A 16,862-nucleotide genomic window follows, 5' to 3' on the forward strand; every position below is an offset into this window, starting at 1 on the left:
AATATCTAAAGAGGACAAATCTCTCTCTCTCTCTCTCTCTCCCTCTGTATTCAATCCATGTCTCTGTTTACCTCTCTTTCCTCTCTCTACTTGAACAAATCAATCCAACTTACCTAAGATTCTTTTGTCCACGTTCCACATGATCAAACCTTCTAGGCTGTCCTCCTCTTAGTTTTTCCTCAATTGGTACACTCCACTTCGTATTTCTGTATTGGATCAGAACAGAAGAAACTAGCTCAAACAAGATATTTGTTTATTTAAATTTTAAAATAATGATAGCAGTAGAATGCTAGCTAAACAGTAATGAGAAGTATTATATGAAGTGCAAAGATGCAGGGGAGCTATAATTAACGAACCTGAAATTACACATGGCCAACCTGCTCGAGGCCTTTTGTCTTCCATTAAATCTCAATTCTCATCAGCTCCAGTGATTTCTTTTGATGCATTTCCTGACCTGAGACTTTTTTCTACAGGTATATTGGGACTAACTTCAACATTTGGAATTGATTTGTTTGATTTTAGGCTGATGCTGGACGCAGTCCAAGCTGGCAGTTCTAACAGATGTAATGTGTGCAAGTTTGGCAATTCCAAGTTGATCAACTCCTGCCCAGAAAAACTCTTCAACTTACCACAACACTTGATTCGTAGAATTTCCAAGCTTTTTGGCAACTGCGCTGATGAGAAAACAGTTTCAAGCATTGGGCAATGGGATATATGCAAATGCTTGAGATTGCTTCTACTTGTGGTCTGCACTTCCTTTTCTGCGGAAATCATGGTCTGCACTTGCTTGTCTGTTGAACTCATGGTTTGCACATCCTTCTTTGCGGTAGCCGTGGTCTGCACTTCCTTGTCAGCTGAACTCGTGGGTTGCACTTCCTTGTCTGAGGAAATTGTGGTCTGCGCTTCCTTGTCTGCGGAACTTGTGGTTTGCACTTCCTTGTCCGTGGAAGTTGTGCTCTGCACTTCCCTCTTGGCTGAAACCTTGTCTGCTGAACTTTTGGTCTGCACTTCCTTCTTGGCTGGAACCTTGTCTGCTGCACTTGTGGTCTGCACTTCCTTCTTTGTGGAACTCGTGGTATCCACTTCCTTGTCTGCTGAACTTGTGGTTTGCGGTTCACTTTTGGCTGAATCCTTAGCTCCAAACAAATTCTTCAAGTTATCACAAAACATAATTTGGAGAGTTTCCAGGTTTTCTGGCAGCTGCTCTGATGAGAAAACAGTTTCCAGTGTTGGGCAGCAATCAATGTACAAAATCTTTAGGTTCCCAAAACTCAGGGATTGCACTTTCTCTTGGTACAAACTCTTCAAACTAGGAAGGTTGGAAATCCACAGAATCTCAAGGGTTTTTTCCATTTCAAGATCAGCCTTAGCAAAAATACTCTCCATTCCGGAGCACCTCTCTAGCCAACATCCTTTCATGTTCTTCAAGCTATCAGGCTTTAAATCAGACAAGTTTTTCAAAAATTGATTTTCAACCAACATGATATACTTCGCGTGCTCAAGAACAAACTCAATATCAGTGGGATAATCATCAAATCCTCGGATTTCCAGAAACTGTCCATCTTTGGCCTCAAGAGGAAGTTTTCTAATCATGGAGTAGATATCGCTGAAGATTTGTCTACGACTGTGATCGTAATTGTCCTCATCTCTGCCATGTGTTTTAACAGAGTGAACAGAGGAAATAGAACTGATACTCTCCAATAACTTAGGATCTTTCTTCAAACTTTGGAGGAGTTCTGTGCCATGCACAACTATAGAAGGTTGCTCACCCCCCTTACGAATCTCAGAAGGCTCAGAGATACAACACCGATCCAAGTTTACCTCCAATGGTAGGAACTTGACGATCTTCCCTTTGAATTCTTCAATCACCTTCTCCGGTAGATGAAGACGCTTTAAATTAGTCAACTTTGAAATTTTTTCTCCCAGATTCTTTACCTTGGTTCCTGATAGATCAAGCACCTCTAGACGAGAATTCAATGATGGCAACTCCTTTAAGCTCGAACAACCTCTTAGCAAAAGCTGCCGTAGTTTGCTAAGATCGCCCAGAGATGGCAAAGACTCAACAGCTTCTCCGGAAAGATCCAAAACATCAAGTTCCGTCAAAGCTGACAGTGAAGATTGCATGCCTTCAAGTGCAATCTTAGATAACTTCAGTGTTCGAAGCTGAGCCAGTTGATTGAAAGATTCGGCCTTGATATCCTTCAAAGAGCTCGTACCACGTAGGTCAAGCTGCTCAAGTTCTACCAGGATTTGAAAATCTGGAGATTCTTCTAGTTTGGTGCAATTCCTTAGAATAAGGGACCGGAGTTTGCTAGGATTGGGTAGGGATGGGAAGGATGGAATCTGAGTTTCTGAGACATTGAGTACCTGAAGCCAAGCCATGTGCTGGAAGGATTTATCTATTCCTGACAGAGCTTTACAACTGGAAAGATTAATAATCTCAAGATATTTAAGATCGGCCAAGCTTGGCAAGTTCACCAGGCTTTCACAACCTGAGAGGTCAAGTTCCACAAGGCTAGTAAGTTCTTTCAACTCTGGAAGGTTTTCAAACAAACAACCTTGTAGGAAAAGGCGCTGAAGGTTGTGAAGTTTGGAAAGAGCTGGAAGACTTTTAACTTTGGTATGTGAGAGGTTGAGGGACTGAAGACTAGACAAATTTTCAAAAAATCCGTCTGGAAACTTTTGCAGACTGGAGGCTTCGGAAAGATCAAGAGACTCTAGTTCTGTAAGTGCTCTTGTGCTTGGAAGTTTTTCAAGCTTAGAACAACCTTTCAGTTTGAGATCACAGAGGTGTTTGCCAAGGCTGTCAGGTAAAAATCTAATCTCGGTTTTGGACAGATCAAGGATTCTAAGGTTGTCAGTGCCATCAAAGCTGTCATACTGTATTTCCTTTATCCTAGTGGCACCTGAAACATCAAGAACCTTAACGTCTGGCAGAAGTTTCATTAGGCGCAGTCCAGATAAATGATCACATCCTTTAGCCAAAAGGAGTGTTAAATGTTTGAGAGTCTGAACAATTGGTAATTTCTCAATTTTGGTTTCAGAAAAATCAATGACTCGAAGCTTTTCAAATGACTTGAAACTTTTTTCTTGGATCCTTATCAAAGAGGAGCATCCAGAAAGATCAATTACCTCAAGGTTTTTGAGCTTTGCTAGCTTTGGCAGAGTCTCCAGGCAAGAACACTGTCTAAGGATGAGCCTGCGTAGTTCAGTCAGGTTGGACAGACTTGCTGGCAATGACTTGATTCTGAGTGCAGATAGATTGAGGCTTCGAAGTTGGTTCATGTTTGTAAAAAGTGCTTCTGACAGTTCCTTCAGAACGGGTGCACCAGATATCTCAAGAACAATTAATGCTTTGAGATTCTCAATGCATTCCATATTGTCATTCAGCAGATAACAGTCTCTGAGCACAAGCACAAGCAGATTCTCCATTTTAGATATGGATTTTGGGAGGAACGTGAGCCTGGGGTTAAAAATGGCCAGAACTTTGAGGTGCTCTTTTTCTTGAAAGAATGTGTCAGGGACTTCCCTGCATAGATAGCTTCCCTCAATCAGGAGTGAGGAAACCGTTTTTCCTTCCTTATCAGTTCGCACTGTCTTTATCATGCCATCAGCTGGTGCCATTCTTTCAAAAACTTTTTTGTTGTCACCCTCAAGCACGCTAGCCAGCCCCAACTTGGATTTCCCAAATAATCCACGACAGCTATGATCCTCCAGACGAAGCGTTCCTCCTTCCAAAACAATAAGATTGGGTTCTCGCATCTTCAGCATGCCACGATCTATAAGCTCCATCATGACATTGTATCCCTTCTCGTAAGCCTTCTTGACACCAACAACAAGATCAAGATGGCCTTCCAGTATCCAGTGAGTGATCAACTCGTTGTAGTTAACAGCACCATGTTTCTCCAAGAAGTAGCAGCTATGCCAAAAGCAATCAATCAGGCAGTCGCCAGACAACTTTTCATATGCAAAATGAACAAGGGCTTTGTCATCTTTGTCAGCACGCCGCAGACTGTTAAGGGCTGCAATATCGAAAGCACGCTCCAATGCTTCAGGACCATCTTCTGCAATTTGATTTAAGGCTTCTGTTAACATAATAATTTGAGCAGGCAGAACCTTGCTCCTTTCTTTAATGGCATCACAAAATATTTCGAAATTTGGAAAGTCAGAAACTTCCTTCCCAACTCGTTCTTTCAAGAAACCCACTGCCTCATCGCCGGAAAAGGGTTGAACCTCAATCACCCTTGACCTTGTGTCCTTAGTGATAGATCCTGCTTCCTTACTTTCCTTTGTCGTGATTAGAGCCTTGAAATGAAATGAAGCTTGGAGCTCCGTTTTGACATTATGATCAGAATGAAAAAGCTCTTTCACGACGTTATCATAATCGTTGGTCATTACCACTCCTTCCGAATCCAACACCAGTAGAAGACACGTGTGTTTTGCTTCACTCTTCGCCTTACGCATTTCTTCGTTCTCCTCGTAAAGCTTATTCTTCACCTTCAACGTCAGTGGGTCCTTCGAGTCATCAACATTCTTTTTCTTATCGTCAGTGTTATCAGCATCATCAGCATATTCAACATCTTCCCACACATTCACATTGGCACTGGTCGGGATAAGCAACTGGCGCGCTATGGAATGGAGAGGAGACTCGAGGCCGTCGAACTTTTCATTCAGAGATATCCAAAGAGACATATAGAAGGAGCCTTTGGCACCGGTTGCAAACTTGGTTATTTCTCGGGCCAACCATGTTTTCCCTGATCCTGCATTCCCAGCGAGGACAACTATTTCTTCACTATGGCCGCTTTCCAACAGCTTAAATAACTTCTCTGCGTCATCCTTGTTTGCTTTTGCAGTCGTAATTTCCATTTCTGGCATAAAAAAAATAGCAAATTAGAATTCATAATATATAATTAATTTAAATTAAAGGATTCTTACAAAATCACGAGGAAAAATCTGTTGTAATATCTCTCACAATTTAGAATATAAACTATTTCAAGCAAGTCTATTTTTTTTTTTTTTGCTTGAAAAGGTAAATGAGTTTGATATTCATGCATAATGGACAATGTTTGTTATTTATTTTAGAAAAGAATAGACATTTTTTTTAAAAAAGATATGATACTTTATTATTGGGTATAAGATCAAACCGTACGCGATAAATATCAAATAAAATCATCTGCTTAGATATCAACAAATTAATTAATAGCCAATCACATATTCTGTTGACTTTCAACATCGTCTTTGATATTTAAAGATTATAAAATTAAAAATATATTAAAAAAATAATAATCTCTTACAAAATAAAAATCAGGGAGAACAAATTTTTGGCTTTTACATATATCAAAAAATAACCTAAGAAACCCATTTTGAGCAAAATTGAGCCGAACTCAAAGATTATCCAATTGAATAGAATTTTTTTTTTTAAAAAAAAGAAACAATTGGGAATTTGGGATTATACCATACAACTACTAATTAATATTTCTATAAACCCCATAATTGACACATCTAGCTAAGATTTTAAAAAATGTAAAGAAAGAAAAAGCTATCTAATTGAAATATTAGATGCCCTAGATGTGTATATATAAAAGAATTAGTTTAACAAGTCGGATTATTTGATTTGTTTAATTCTCATATTATTAATCTAGACTTTAACGGCAAAACAATAGTGTGAAATTGTGAATTTTTTCAATGTAAGTTATACATATACATCATAGAGTAAACATCTACTCTAGCTGTATAAAAATTTTCAACTACCATAGTGCTTTTTCATTATTGTTTTTAATTATGTAGATTTATAGGTCTATAATTAATTGTTACAATTTAGCTAGAACTGTTTTTTCGTTAATATTTTTAATTATATAAATCTTTTAAATTTTGTGTATGAAGAGAAGTTTCATTTGATTTCATTTTATTTCGAAAAAGTTAAAATTGATGCTTTTAAATATTTTCTCCCATTAATCACCAAATACATTTTCACTCTCATCTTTTATTTTCCAACAAAAAATAAAAAAATAAAGACATAAAACGAATGTATCCTAAATGTTACAATTTTTAATTTTTGTACTAAACTAAATAATTATATTAAAGTATTGCAAATGATACAAAAGATAAACAGATAAAAAGCTAGTTACGGTGTCAAAGATTGCAACAATAAAACTTTTAAACGAATTAAAACATCATTACAACAATTAAATAGAAGATTGCTTCAGACTTGAATTTTTTAAATTGATTAGGCTGTTAATTAAGTTTTGATGTTACTAATTAGAAACTTATTAGAGTCGTCCTGGGATTTGGTTAATTAGACAAAGAAAGTGATTTAAGGAGGGGAGGGATTAAAGATTAGAGAGAAAGATTATCAGCTGTACCTTGGATTTCCTTTGCCTGTGGTTCACTTACATTAGACTGTTGTCCTTTCATGCTTTGCCCGTCTTTGCCTATCACCATGAAATCATTCAGAAACATCAAATTACATAGTTTATTTAGTAGAGAAAAGGATTAATAAAGCAAGAATAATGAAATATTAAAGATATAGTGAACAAAAACCTTGATCCATAGCCGGAGTTGAACGACAAAAAAGAAAACTAAAAACAGCTCTAGACTTTACAATTTTCAGACTTGCTTTAATTTTTTTTATTAAATCTAATAATTATATTAATGTATCACAAATGATTTAAAAGATAAACATGTAAATGCTAGTCACGATGTAAAAGATTGCAACATCGATTTAAACAAATTAAAACATTAGTAAAATAATTGAACAAAAGATTGCTTCGACTTGAATTTTTAAAATAGATTAATCACAAGTAATATAATGTGTGACTTAAATTTGTTCTGAATATTAGATTATACTAAAAGATTTGATGCTACTAATTATACCAAGTATGAACAATAGAAACTTGTAATTAAGGACGGGAGGGATAAAGATTGAAGAAAAAGATGTTAATGATCAGCTTTACCTGGAGTTTCCTTTGGCTGCTTTTCCCCTGCAGTCGACTGTTTTCCTTTCATGCTTTGCTCGTCTTTGCCTATCACTAAGAAATCATTCAGAACATCAAATTATTACATAGTTTATTTTGTAAAAGAATAGATCAAATTGATTAATAAAGCAAGAATAAGGAAATAATTAAAGATAATGAACAAAAACCTTGAGCCATGGCTGGCGTTGAATGACAGAAAGAAAACAAGAAACAGCTCTCAGTCTCTCAAATGCTCTCAAACACCGATTACTGTCCCTTTCTTGATGCTCATACCTCTGCTTCTAACCTCCTTTTATAGCAATTTGGGGGCACAATTTTTCCTTTTTTTTTTTTTTTTCATTTCGTGGATGGATACATATTATATTTACATAAAAACCTTTATACTTCAGTATTTTTATTGGATAAAAGTTATACTTTCAAACTTGTTACACACTTCTTAGGTAGGATTTAGGTAGAAACTAACGGTTGTAGATTCAAGCCGTGATACTCACTGTTTTATTAAAAAAATGGTAAATAAATAAAAATTCTCTTCTTATTAATTATATTTAATTTTAAGTATAAATCTTTTTATCAAAATCACAGCAATAAGTGGGAAATTTTAGAAAACCTATTGAAGGAATCGCATGCCTTTTCTAGTAGAACTCTATATCTATACTATATATAATTAAAGGAACTTATGAGAAGAACTTTTTTAATACCAAGGTTTGTTAAATGGCTTCTGATTTATATTATGTACAAGTTTTTACTTAACATTTAGGTGGGTTTTCTATGTACATAATTCTTTTTAGATAATTTAAAAAAAAACTAATTGATTTATTATTTACGAATAAGTTTTTCGGCTTCTAAGTATCTTTTTTAATCTTTTTGTCAGCAAAATAAATTTATTTTCAAATTTTATAATTATTTTATGCATTCATACATATACTTAATTTGTACACAAAATATTTCAAAAATAGATATATAAATAAAAAGTCACAAAGTAAAGGAGAATAATGTACGTATAGAAAGTAGAGTAAAGCTCAACAAACTTGATCGGGAAACTAAGCTTTAAAGCTCTAAAGGCCGAAGACATTCCCCCTTTGTACCCTTTTACGAAGAACAATGCAAAGTGCAAAAAAGACCAGGAAAGAATGCCCGAACAAGCAAGCAATCTATATATTCCCGATCGAGCTTGCCTTTCATCACTCAACAATCGTCAGCAAATGATTGATTGGCTTCTCTTAAGAATAAGAATTACTTGTGTCGTTAGCAATTCTGATGGAAGAAGATAAAAAGAAAAAGAACGTGTACCATGACAATTCTTTGCTTAAGAAACTCAACTAAGTAGCAGCAATATTCTCGTTTTTACCCAAAATGCTTTTGTAGGGATCAAGAGTCTAAGTCTCATGCCACTTAGGGAAGCTTTTGTTGCGAAAAGAAAAGCCAAAGAGCAACATGTGAAGAATCATGCTAGGCTTAGGCTTATCCAAAAATAACAAGATTAATGCTAGGATTATAATATAGTTCTTTCATAGACCTCATTTTTATAATCTCCAATTTGAATACAAGATCTAATTAGAGTTAAAATTTGTTTTTTACTTTAAAAACTAAGAGTGTATGATGTTTCCGTATATAAAGATAACTATTTTTTAAATGAGCTGAAGATTTTGATTGTACGAGACAAGAATAATATTAGGTTGAAAAAGAAGCAATGATTCATCATGACAAAATAGAGTTGAATAATCTAATATTATTCTCCAAAAAATTTAATTAGCATTGGAACATTTGAAAAATCAATAATGATTTTCTTTCCCGATAATTAGTACTAAATTATTGGCTGCTTGTCCTTCAGTTATAAACCGTGAGGAAATCAATTTCATCTATAATTGTTAAAATCATTAATTATGTCTATAAATTATGAGCTTTAATGTTGACGAAGGCAAAATATTGAAGAGGCAGAGCCTTTTGTAAGTGCGAAGGAACCACAAGCTGTCAATTTTTTTTAATGTAAAAGATTTACAAAAATTTGGGTTTTTAAATATACTACTCAAACCTCCATTCAACCCACACAAATTGTGCTCAATGCATGCCAAGTCTCAAGAGTGAGCCAGTTCCATTAGAAAAAGTGGAAAGAAAATGGCTTGACTTGGCTCGCTCCCTATGTTGTGCTTAAAGAGTGAAGTGAGAAGGAAAAGAGTGTAGAGGGAAAATATGGTCCACATCTCTCTAACCATCCCTTTTGGTGTGAAAAAGCTTTGGGACAAATGGAACATACGAGGGTCTATTTTGTTCAGTCTCTGGTTGCAGGTCGTGCTGATTTTTGTGGCGCCAATCAGAAAATCCGCAAGGAAAACATGGGTGATCTTGCTCATCTGGTTTGCTTACTTGTTGGCTGACGCAGCTGCCAATTTTGCTGTTGGTCTCATCTCCAACAGCCAACGCAACCAATCCAACAATCGTAATCAGCCCAATCCAACGGAGAGCACTGATCTGCTAGCATTCTGGGCGCCCTTTCTTTTACTACACCTTGGCGGCCCTGATACCATTACTGCTTTTGCTCTTGAAGATAATCAACTGTGGCTGAGGCACTTGCTTAGCCTCGGGTTTCAGGCCGGAGCTGTTCTTTACGTCTTTGTCCAATCGCTTCCCAACGAAAATCTATGGATCCCCACAGCGCTCATGTTTGTCGCTGGAATCATCAAGTACGTCGAGCGGACACGAGCTTTGTTCCTTGCGAGCTTGGACCAGTTTCGGGATTCCATGCTCAAAGATCCGGATCCTGGGCCCAACTATGCCAAGCTTATGGAGGAATACGCTTCGAAGAAAGACGCCAAACTTCCAACGCGAATAAATATGACGCCAGAACCTGATAAAGAATCCAAGGCTTCTGATGTTCCACCCAAGGAAGGCGATTTGAATCATCTCGAAGTAGTGCACTATGCTTATGACTACTTCCAAATATTCAAGGGACTGGTGGTCGATCTCATCTTCAGCTTCCGAGAGCGTGATGAGAGCCGTGACTTCTTCACTAGGAGGACAGCCGAAGACGCTCTGAGGATAATTGAGGTCGAACTCAACTTCCTGTATGGGACTCTCTATACCAAGATGGAAGTTGTGCATTCTACCATAGGATATATTTTCCGATTCATAGCTTTTGCGGCGAATCTAGCTACTCTCGGAATCTTCTATTTCCAAACGAAAAAAGATGAATTCCACGGAGTTGATATAGGAATCACCTACACCTTGCTCCTCGGCGCCGTCGCTCTGGATGTGGTAGCGTTCCTCATGCTCATTTTCTCGGATCGGACTTTTGCTTCTATATTCAAGTACCTTGAAAGTCCATATTGTAGGCCCATTGCTGCTTTCTTCGGTGGTTTCCTTGCTCTCAAGAAGCCCCGGTGGCACCGCTGTAAAAAATGTGGGATACAGAATTCTGACCATCGCCATCATGCGTTGGTTACTCCCCTTGGGTTTCGAAGGTGGTCTGGATCCATTTCAGCACACAACCTAATAAGGTATTGCCTGAAAAGCCGTAGGACAACTATCCATGAATTCCCCAGTTTGTGGGTAATTATGTTTGAAAAAATCCATCATCTGTTGGGAATCGATAAAGTCATAAAGAAAGTTGGCGATGGCATGACCAAGATCAAGGGAAAAATCAGTCCGTGTAACACCTCTCTTCCCAATAAGGTCGTGTCTTCTAATAGCAGTGGCTTACCGGGCTCCATTATTATCAGCAAAGTCATTAGATTTTTAAAGTGTATTGAAGAAAAGGTAAATCAATTTTTCAGCTGGGCTTTCAAAAAAATTACCAAACCCGTTAAGGATTTGGTGGATGAGATGATGTACGTGTCCAGTGAGCCATTCACCCTGGAGCTATGGAAATTTATCTTCGAGGAGCTAAAAACTAAATCTGAGTTTGCAGATACCCCAGAAACTGCAAAGAGGATATCCTCAGCCAGAGGTGATTGGGTTTTAACGGATACTGATTCGGCAAACGATCGTAGCAAGTTGCTGAAATATGTGAGTGATGTTCCATATGACGAGAGCCTTCTCTTGTGGCACATTGCTACTGATCTCTGCTACAACACTGACACTGAGGAAGAGGCTGAAAAAGAATTCAGTAAGATTCTCTCGGATTACATGCTGTATCTTCTAATTTTTCAGCCATCTATGATGTCTGCAGTGGCGGGCATCGGAAAAATAAGATATCGAGACACTTGTGCCGAGGCTCAAAGATTCTTCGAGAGACGGAGTTTGCGACCGAACGCAGACAATAAGGCCTGCGAAGAAATTCTTTCAGTGAATACAGATGTCGAACCTGTGACAGTGAAGGGAGACAGAAGCAAATCTGTGTTGTTCGATGCAAGCATGCTCGCCCAAGAGCTAAAAAGGTTGGAAAGGAAGGACAGATGGAAGCTGATTTGCAGAGTGTGGGTGGAATTAGTCTCATATGCGGCAAGTCATTGCAGAGCAAGCACACATGCTCAGCGGGTAAGTAAAGGTGGAGAGCTTATTACGTTTTTCTGGTTGCTGATGGCTCACTTTGGACTTGGGGAGCAGTTCCAAATCAACGAAGGACATGCAAGAGCAAAACTCCTCGTGGGAAAGTAACCGATCCAGTGAATCTTACATTGGATTCCTGGAGATGGAACCCAACATCTATTTCCTTTATGTTAAGTGTGTTTCTCTTTTTAGAATAAATTTATGTTGTAGGTGGTCGGTGATAGGTGTTCAGAATTAACTCCAAGTTTTCTTTGGCAAGGAATAAACGTATATTGTAATGTGATTCTAGTGTAATTTAAGTTGTTATGTAGTATAATTTTTTTGTTTGCTTTCGCAGTACTTTGCAAGAACAGAGATATTACAATGTAATTATTACATATGAATAAAAATTCTTTAATTTGTCTCTATTTAGTGTTATGTTTGAATTTATCATAATTTTATATCATGTATCTAATTTTATACTATTAATAAAAATATTTTAAAATTTTAAATTTTAAAAAATAATTTTTAAATCTTAAATTTTAAAAAATAATTTTTAAATCTTAAATTTTAAATTTTGAATTTTAATACGAGATTTTTAACATATATATATATATATATATATATATATATATATATATATATATATATTTATACATACGTTACATAAAATTATAAAAAAAAAAAAAACACTTCACCAAACAGTAAGGGAAGATAAATAATTTCAATTTATGTAATTATTACAATATCAATTTTTCACGTAGCAGAACAGCAATGGCATCTTTTTAGGAGGTAATGGAGACCACTTCTTTTTCCATTTCTTTTTTTTTTTTTAAATTTCTTTTGGCAATGCTTTGTTCTGTCTTTTCTCCTATCACTCACTCCATGTCTTGAAAGAATTTGTAATCTATAATTTAACATATATTAAAATGATTTATAACTATAGTTACAATTTTCAAATAATAAGTTTTGATGTTTATATATAAATGTGTGTGCGCCTATATGTGTGCGTGCGTGTGATATCCAAACATTTCAAAAGAATTCGGAAGATAAACAAGCAGGATTGTCGACAATGACAAAGGCGTTACTGGATTAAGTAAGAAAAAAATGTCATATTAAGTGCTTCATAAAAAATAAATAAGATATTTCAAACTTATATGGAGCAAGTAAGAAGATATATAAAACGTGAGCACTACATATCAAATTAACATCCTCAATGAAGAATAATGATTCTGTCGCACATGCTTGATTCACAGGTTTAGGTAAATAAAGTGAGGTTGGCAAGAATCTTAATAAAACTACGCTTCCCCTTCCACCCTTGTTCATCATAGGTGTAAAAGGGACCTTGAAAGGATCCCTGACTTCCATCCAACGTCACCAAAACTAATTTTAGAATAAGAATAACTTGTGCCTCAACGATATTCTATTCGTAAGCAACTCAATTAAGTTTTCAATACCCTTTTCATGTTAGAGGAAAAGAATATGAGTGCAAGGATTACTTCTTTTTGTCAAATTATATTACCACTATTATTAGATTAAGGGGAATCGAGGGGATTTTTCTTTTTTGCACTGTTATTATAAATTAACAGGTAAAGGTAAAAGAAATAACTGTGATACAAAAAATTTACAAAATACATTAAGTAAGTTTAAACATTGTTCATTGGTTGGTGCATTATCTTCTTACTTAAAGAGTAGAGTTCGAATATCTTTTTTTTAATTATAAAAAAAACGAAGATAAAAGAATTTTTTAATAAAAAATTATCAAGAAAATTCCTTTCTAATTCCATTACAGAATGTGAAGGAATAAATAAGTCTCTTTCTTGACTGCAAAGTTTGGGAACTCCAAATGATTATAGAATTGTCATCAAATTGGATTCGACTCAGAATTTATAAGAAGAGCTTCTGGCATAGAATTTCACCCACACCTTTAATTTCTTCCAAATCTGATAATTTTCCATTTGCTCAGCTTAATTTTCTCTTCAGCCATTAGACAATGTCTTCGTCTAAGGGTGATTCAGTGCAGCATACAGATGCCGCTGCAACCATCTCCATTCAGAGTATCATTGACAAGCTAACCGACTTGCGTAAACTCCTTGACGAGAAGGTGATCAAGGGCGATGTTCCTGATCGAGGCAGTCAAGAGGGAGGAATCAAATTAGCTCCCAGTGAAGATGGACAGGCAAAATTAAACACTGACCTTGAGAAAGTTTGCAAAGAGCTCGATTATATGATTAGAGCTTTTGACAAACTGAAGAAATTTGAAGGTGATCTCAAAGAACCGCTAAAAACTCTTGACAACAATGTGAACGACATCCTGAAAGATCTTGAAGTGTTGAAATCCTCAAGTGGCTCCTTAAAGCAGATTCAACAAAATCTTAAAGTTCTGAGAAGCAACATCACCAAAGTGAAAATTCAGATCCCATTGCAGCATCAAGCCTCAAACTTAATTTCTGACGCAAGTCGTTATTTGCAGGCGACTGTTGCCAGCAGAGAAGAAGGTGATCTGCCTAATCTATACGAAGCCGCAAATATACTTGAGATCAAAGGCTCTTTTTACGAAGAGATTCAAGACAAATATAATGGCCTTGATAAGAAAGCGCTCAAGATGTGCCTGTTGTGTTTCGCAATCTTCCCCGAGAACGCAGAAATTAAGAAGAGCCTTCTAAGATTTTGGTGGTTTGGAGAGAGGTTGATGGAAAATCCAATCGTTACAGGAGAAAAGGAGAATATGGATCGTGTGAACGATGTTCTTGGAGAACTCATCAAGAAAGGATTCATTGAGCCTGTCGAGAAAAAAAGCAGATTGCCTGCCACCCGTTATAAGATGCACCCAATTGTTCGTTCTTTACTGATCAAGCTTGCCAAGGAGGCTAACTTCTTTGATTACGATGCCAAAGGAATCCCGACGATGGATGTTTCAGCGAGCAAAAAGTCATGTTTGATAAAATCCGAAGGACATTCTCATTGGTTCTCCAAAAATCCTTTCCAGGAGGGAGAGGAGCAGAAAATCAACCCGGGTGACCAACAAAAAACAAATTCGAAAGGGAGGCAGCAAAAAAATTCCAAAAAGCAACAACAAACAAATCAGGAAAAGCAGCAGCCAACAAGTTCAGAAAATCAGCAGAAAACGTATCAGGAAAACCAACGGAAACAAAAGGAGCTGCTAAAAAATCTGGAAGAGCTGCAGACACTGTTCAACATTAGTAAGCAATTTCCTGACTTGCCTGAGGAGAAATTTTCCAAAATAAAGGGCGTCCGCGTCCTTTATCTGGGAAGATGGGAGAGCACAGCTGAGCGTCATATGGAGGTGGAAAGCACTGAATTCTTAAAAGGGTTGGAAAAAATGAAGGAGTTAAGGTTTTTTAGTCTTCAAGGAATCTCCGGAATCTCGACGCTCCCAAAATCTCTTGGTAAGCTCATCAATTTGAGAATCTTAGATCTTAGAGCATGTCACAACCTGGAGGAACTACCAAAAGAGTTAGGCTTACTTAAGAAGCTGACTTACTTGGATATGTCCGAGTGCTATTTGATAGACAACATGCCCAAGCAGCTAACTTCACTCTCAGAACTCCAAGTGCTTAAGGGCTTTGTCATTAGCAAAAATAGACACTCATGTACTTTTGGTAACTTGACAACACTCTCTAAGCTGAAGAAACTCACTATCAATGTGAATAGCGATGAATTCTCAATAGATAAAGCGGAAGGAGATCTCTATAGATTTCAGGCGCTTCGGAAGCTTAGAATAGCATGGGGAGCCGGATCGTCAAAATTGATAGATGGAAACAAAGACGAGAAGAAAGGCAATGGAAACCAGGAAACCAATGGAAACAAGAGGAAATTCCACAAACGGCAACAAAATGATGCAGCAAAGTCAATGCTTTCGAATTTGAAAATGCCATGGGGAGCCTGCGGAGAGGGAACGTCAAAATCAGTAGCTGAAAAAAAGGTGACTGCTACAACAGAAAAATCCACGCTTGAAGGCAAAGATGAGATCAGGAAAATAGATTATGGAAAACAGGAAAGCAGTGAAGGCAAGAAGCAAGGAAGTGATGCTGCAAAATCAGGGGCCAAAAACCTGAACGACAACAAAGATGCAGGAAAGCAGAAAACTGAAGAGGCTATCAGCCTAGAGAAATTAGACCTCCAATGTTTCCCAAGACCGGAACCACCAAGTTGGCTGGTGCCTGAAAAACTAGAGAGCCTAAAGAGCCTCTACATTAGAGGTGGAAGACTCAGTTACCTGGGTGAACCGAAAGGTAGCAAGAAGTGGGAAGTTGAGACTTTACGTCTGAAGTATTTGACTGGCGTTCAGATAAACTGGAAAGATCTGCAGACTCAGTTTCCAAAATTGACATATTTGGAGAGGGTCAATTGCCCTGGAATCACATTCTGCCCTTGCGATGCAAACGGAGTATGGCGAAATCTTGAAAAAGAAAAATAAAAATATTGGTGTTGGAATATCAAGAATTTGCCAGAAATGGCATCGCCAATTCGCCCTGCAAGTTATTATCTCATCCATTCTTGTTGTTAATTAAAGTGTGCTGTATTTCGCTTATGTATATAAATTCTTAAATTCCTTTCAATCTTCTGCTTACATTTGCATTTCCTTCAATTTACAAATGTTATTGCCCTAATGCTTGCAAAGGCTTGCAAGGACTTCTTTAGTTCTTCTTCATTTCTCATAACTTCCTTGTTCTTTTTTGCTGCTAATTTAACAGTCTCCAGAACTACATGTTCCAATGACTCTGGGATAATTTCATTGTCGCTAGGAGCAGAAACATCTTCGTCCAAAAGATAAAATCGAGTGCCTATATTTTGTTTGGCTTTCATATTTCCCTTTTGAGATGCTACTTTTGACTTCAAATTTAAACCACCTTCAGCACGCAACCCATTGTTTCTCCTGTATGTCTTCTTAGCTACCATCCAAGGTCCAAATTTGGTAGACACAAAATCTTTTTCTTGATCACCACAGTTCTGGTTCGTCTTCTGTGCCTGTTCCTCTGTAATTCCTTCCTGCTCTTGTCGTCTCAAAGGACAACCATCAATGTCATGACCAAACCTTCCTTAGTGAAAGCAGAGCATTCTGAGGCCTTCATATTCTACCCTCTGTCGTCTACCTTCTATACACCTTTGAAACAAGGGGTTTGTTCAGATGCAACTCAACACACATTTTGGCAAACTTCCCCCTTGAAGCATAAGCCGTAGTACGATCCACTTTCAAAGTCTTTCCTAGCTCATTACCAATTCTCGATAATATTCCACTGTCATAATACTCAAGTGGCATTCCTGGAAGTCTGATCCACGCTGCTATGGAGTCAACAGAAGCTTCATTAGAGCAGAATTCGAGTGTCCATCGTCTAATAGTACTGAGGTAATGACCAGCAATGAACCAGGGGCCCTCAGTTAAAACATGATCGAAATCAG

At 37.1% G+C, this 16,862-nt stretch overlaps 3 protein-coding genes across 4 annotated transcripts; 2 read left to right on the top strand and 1 right to left on the bottom strand.

The window, feature by feature from the left end:
• Positions 1-87: 87 nt before the first annotated feature.
• LOC18606842 (putative disease resistance protein At4g19050) lies at positions 88-7,232 on the bottom strand. 2 transcript variants are annotated; one of them, XM_088804486.1, is made up of 5 exons: positions 7,142-7,232; positions 6,954-7,022; positions 6,363-6,431; positions 357-4,868; positions 88-206 (listed from the first exon to the last, which is right to left on the bottom strand). In XM_088804486.1, exons 1-4 carry the CDS (start codon positions 7,149-7,151, stop codon positions 409-411), a joined length of 4,608 nt encoding a protein of 1,535 aa, XP_088660612.1. In that variant the 5' UTR covers positions 7,152-7,232; the 3' UTR covers positions 88-206; positions 357-408. The 2 variants fall into 2 exon arrangements, with proteins under 2 accessions (XP_088660612.1, XP_017972644.2); XM_018117155.2 differs by having other exon boundaries at positions 6,954-7,028.
• Positions 7,233-8,993: 1,761 nt separating this feature from the next.
• Positions 8,994-11,742, top strand: LOC18606843 (uncharacterized). Its single transcript, XM_007040686.3, has one exon. It carries the CDS (start codon positions 9,165-9,167, stop codon positions 11,565-11,567), a length of 2,403 nt encoding a protein of 800 aa, XP_007040748.3. The 5' UTR covers positions 8,994-9,164; the 3' UTR covers positions 11,568-11,742.
• A 1,556-nt stretch (positions 11,743-13,298) lies between these two features.
• Positions 13,299-16,072, top strand: LOC18606844 (uncharacterized). Its single transcript, XM_007040687.3, has one exon. The coding sequence runs from the start codon at positions 13,432-13,434 to the stop codon at positions 15,877-15,879; it is 2,448 nt and encodes an 815-aa protein (XP_007040749.3). The 5' UTR covers positions 13,299-13,431; the 3' UTR covers positions 15,880-16,072.
• Positions 16,073-16,862: the final 790 nt, after the last annotated feature.

Source organism: Theobroma cacao, chromosome 3 (genome assembly GCF_053813885.1).
Source record: "Theobroma cacao isolate CCN51 chromosome 3, ASM5381388v1, whole genome shotgun sequence".
Classification (NCBI taxonomy): Eukaryota; Viridiplantae; Streptophyta; class Magnoliopsida; order Malvales; family Malvaceae; genus Theobroma; species Theobroma cacao.

Bases quoted from the DNA above. Each gene is read 5' to 3' on its own strand.
- LOC18606843 (XM_007040686.3), top strand. From the start codon at position 9,165: ATGGTCCACATCTCTCTAACCATCCCTTTTGGTGTGAAAAAGCTTTGG.
- LOC18606844 (XM_007040687.3), top strand. From the start codon at position 13,432: ATGTCTTCGTCTAAGGGTGATTCAGTGCAGCATACAGATGCCGCTGCA.
- LOC18606842 (XM_018117155.2), bottom strand. The intron at 6,432-6,953 runs GTAAAGCTGATC...TCATGGTGATAG, and splicing joins GCAGCCAAAGGAAACTCCAG to GCAAAGACGGGCAAAGCATG. The intron at 4,869-6,362 runs GTACAGCTGATA...TTTTTATGCCAG, and splicing joins ACAGGCAAAGGAAATCCAAG to AAATGGAAATTACGACTGCA.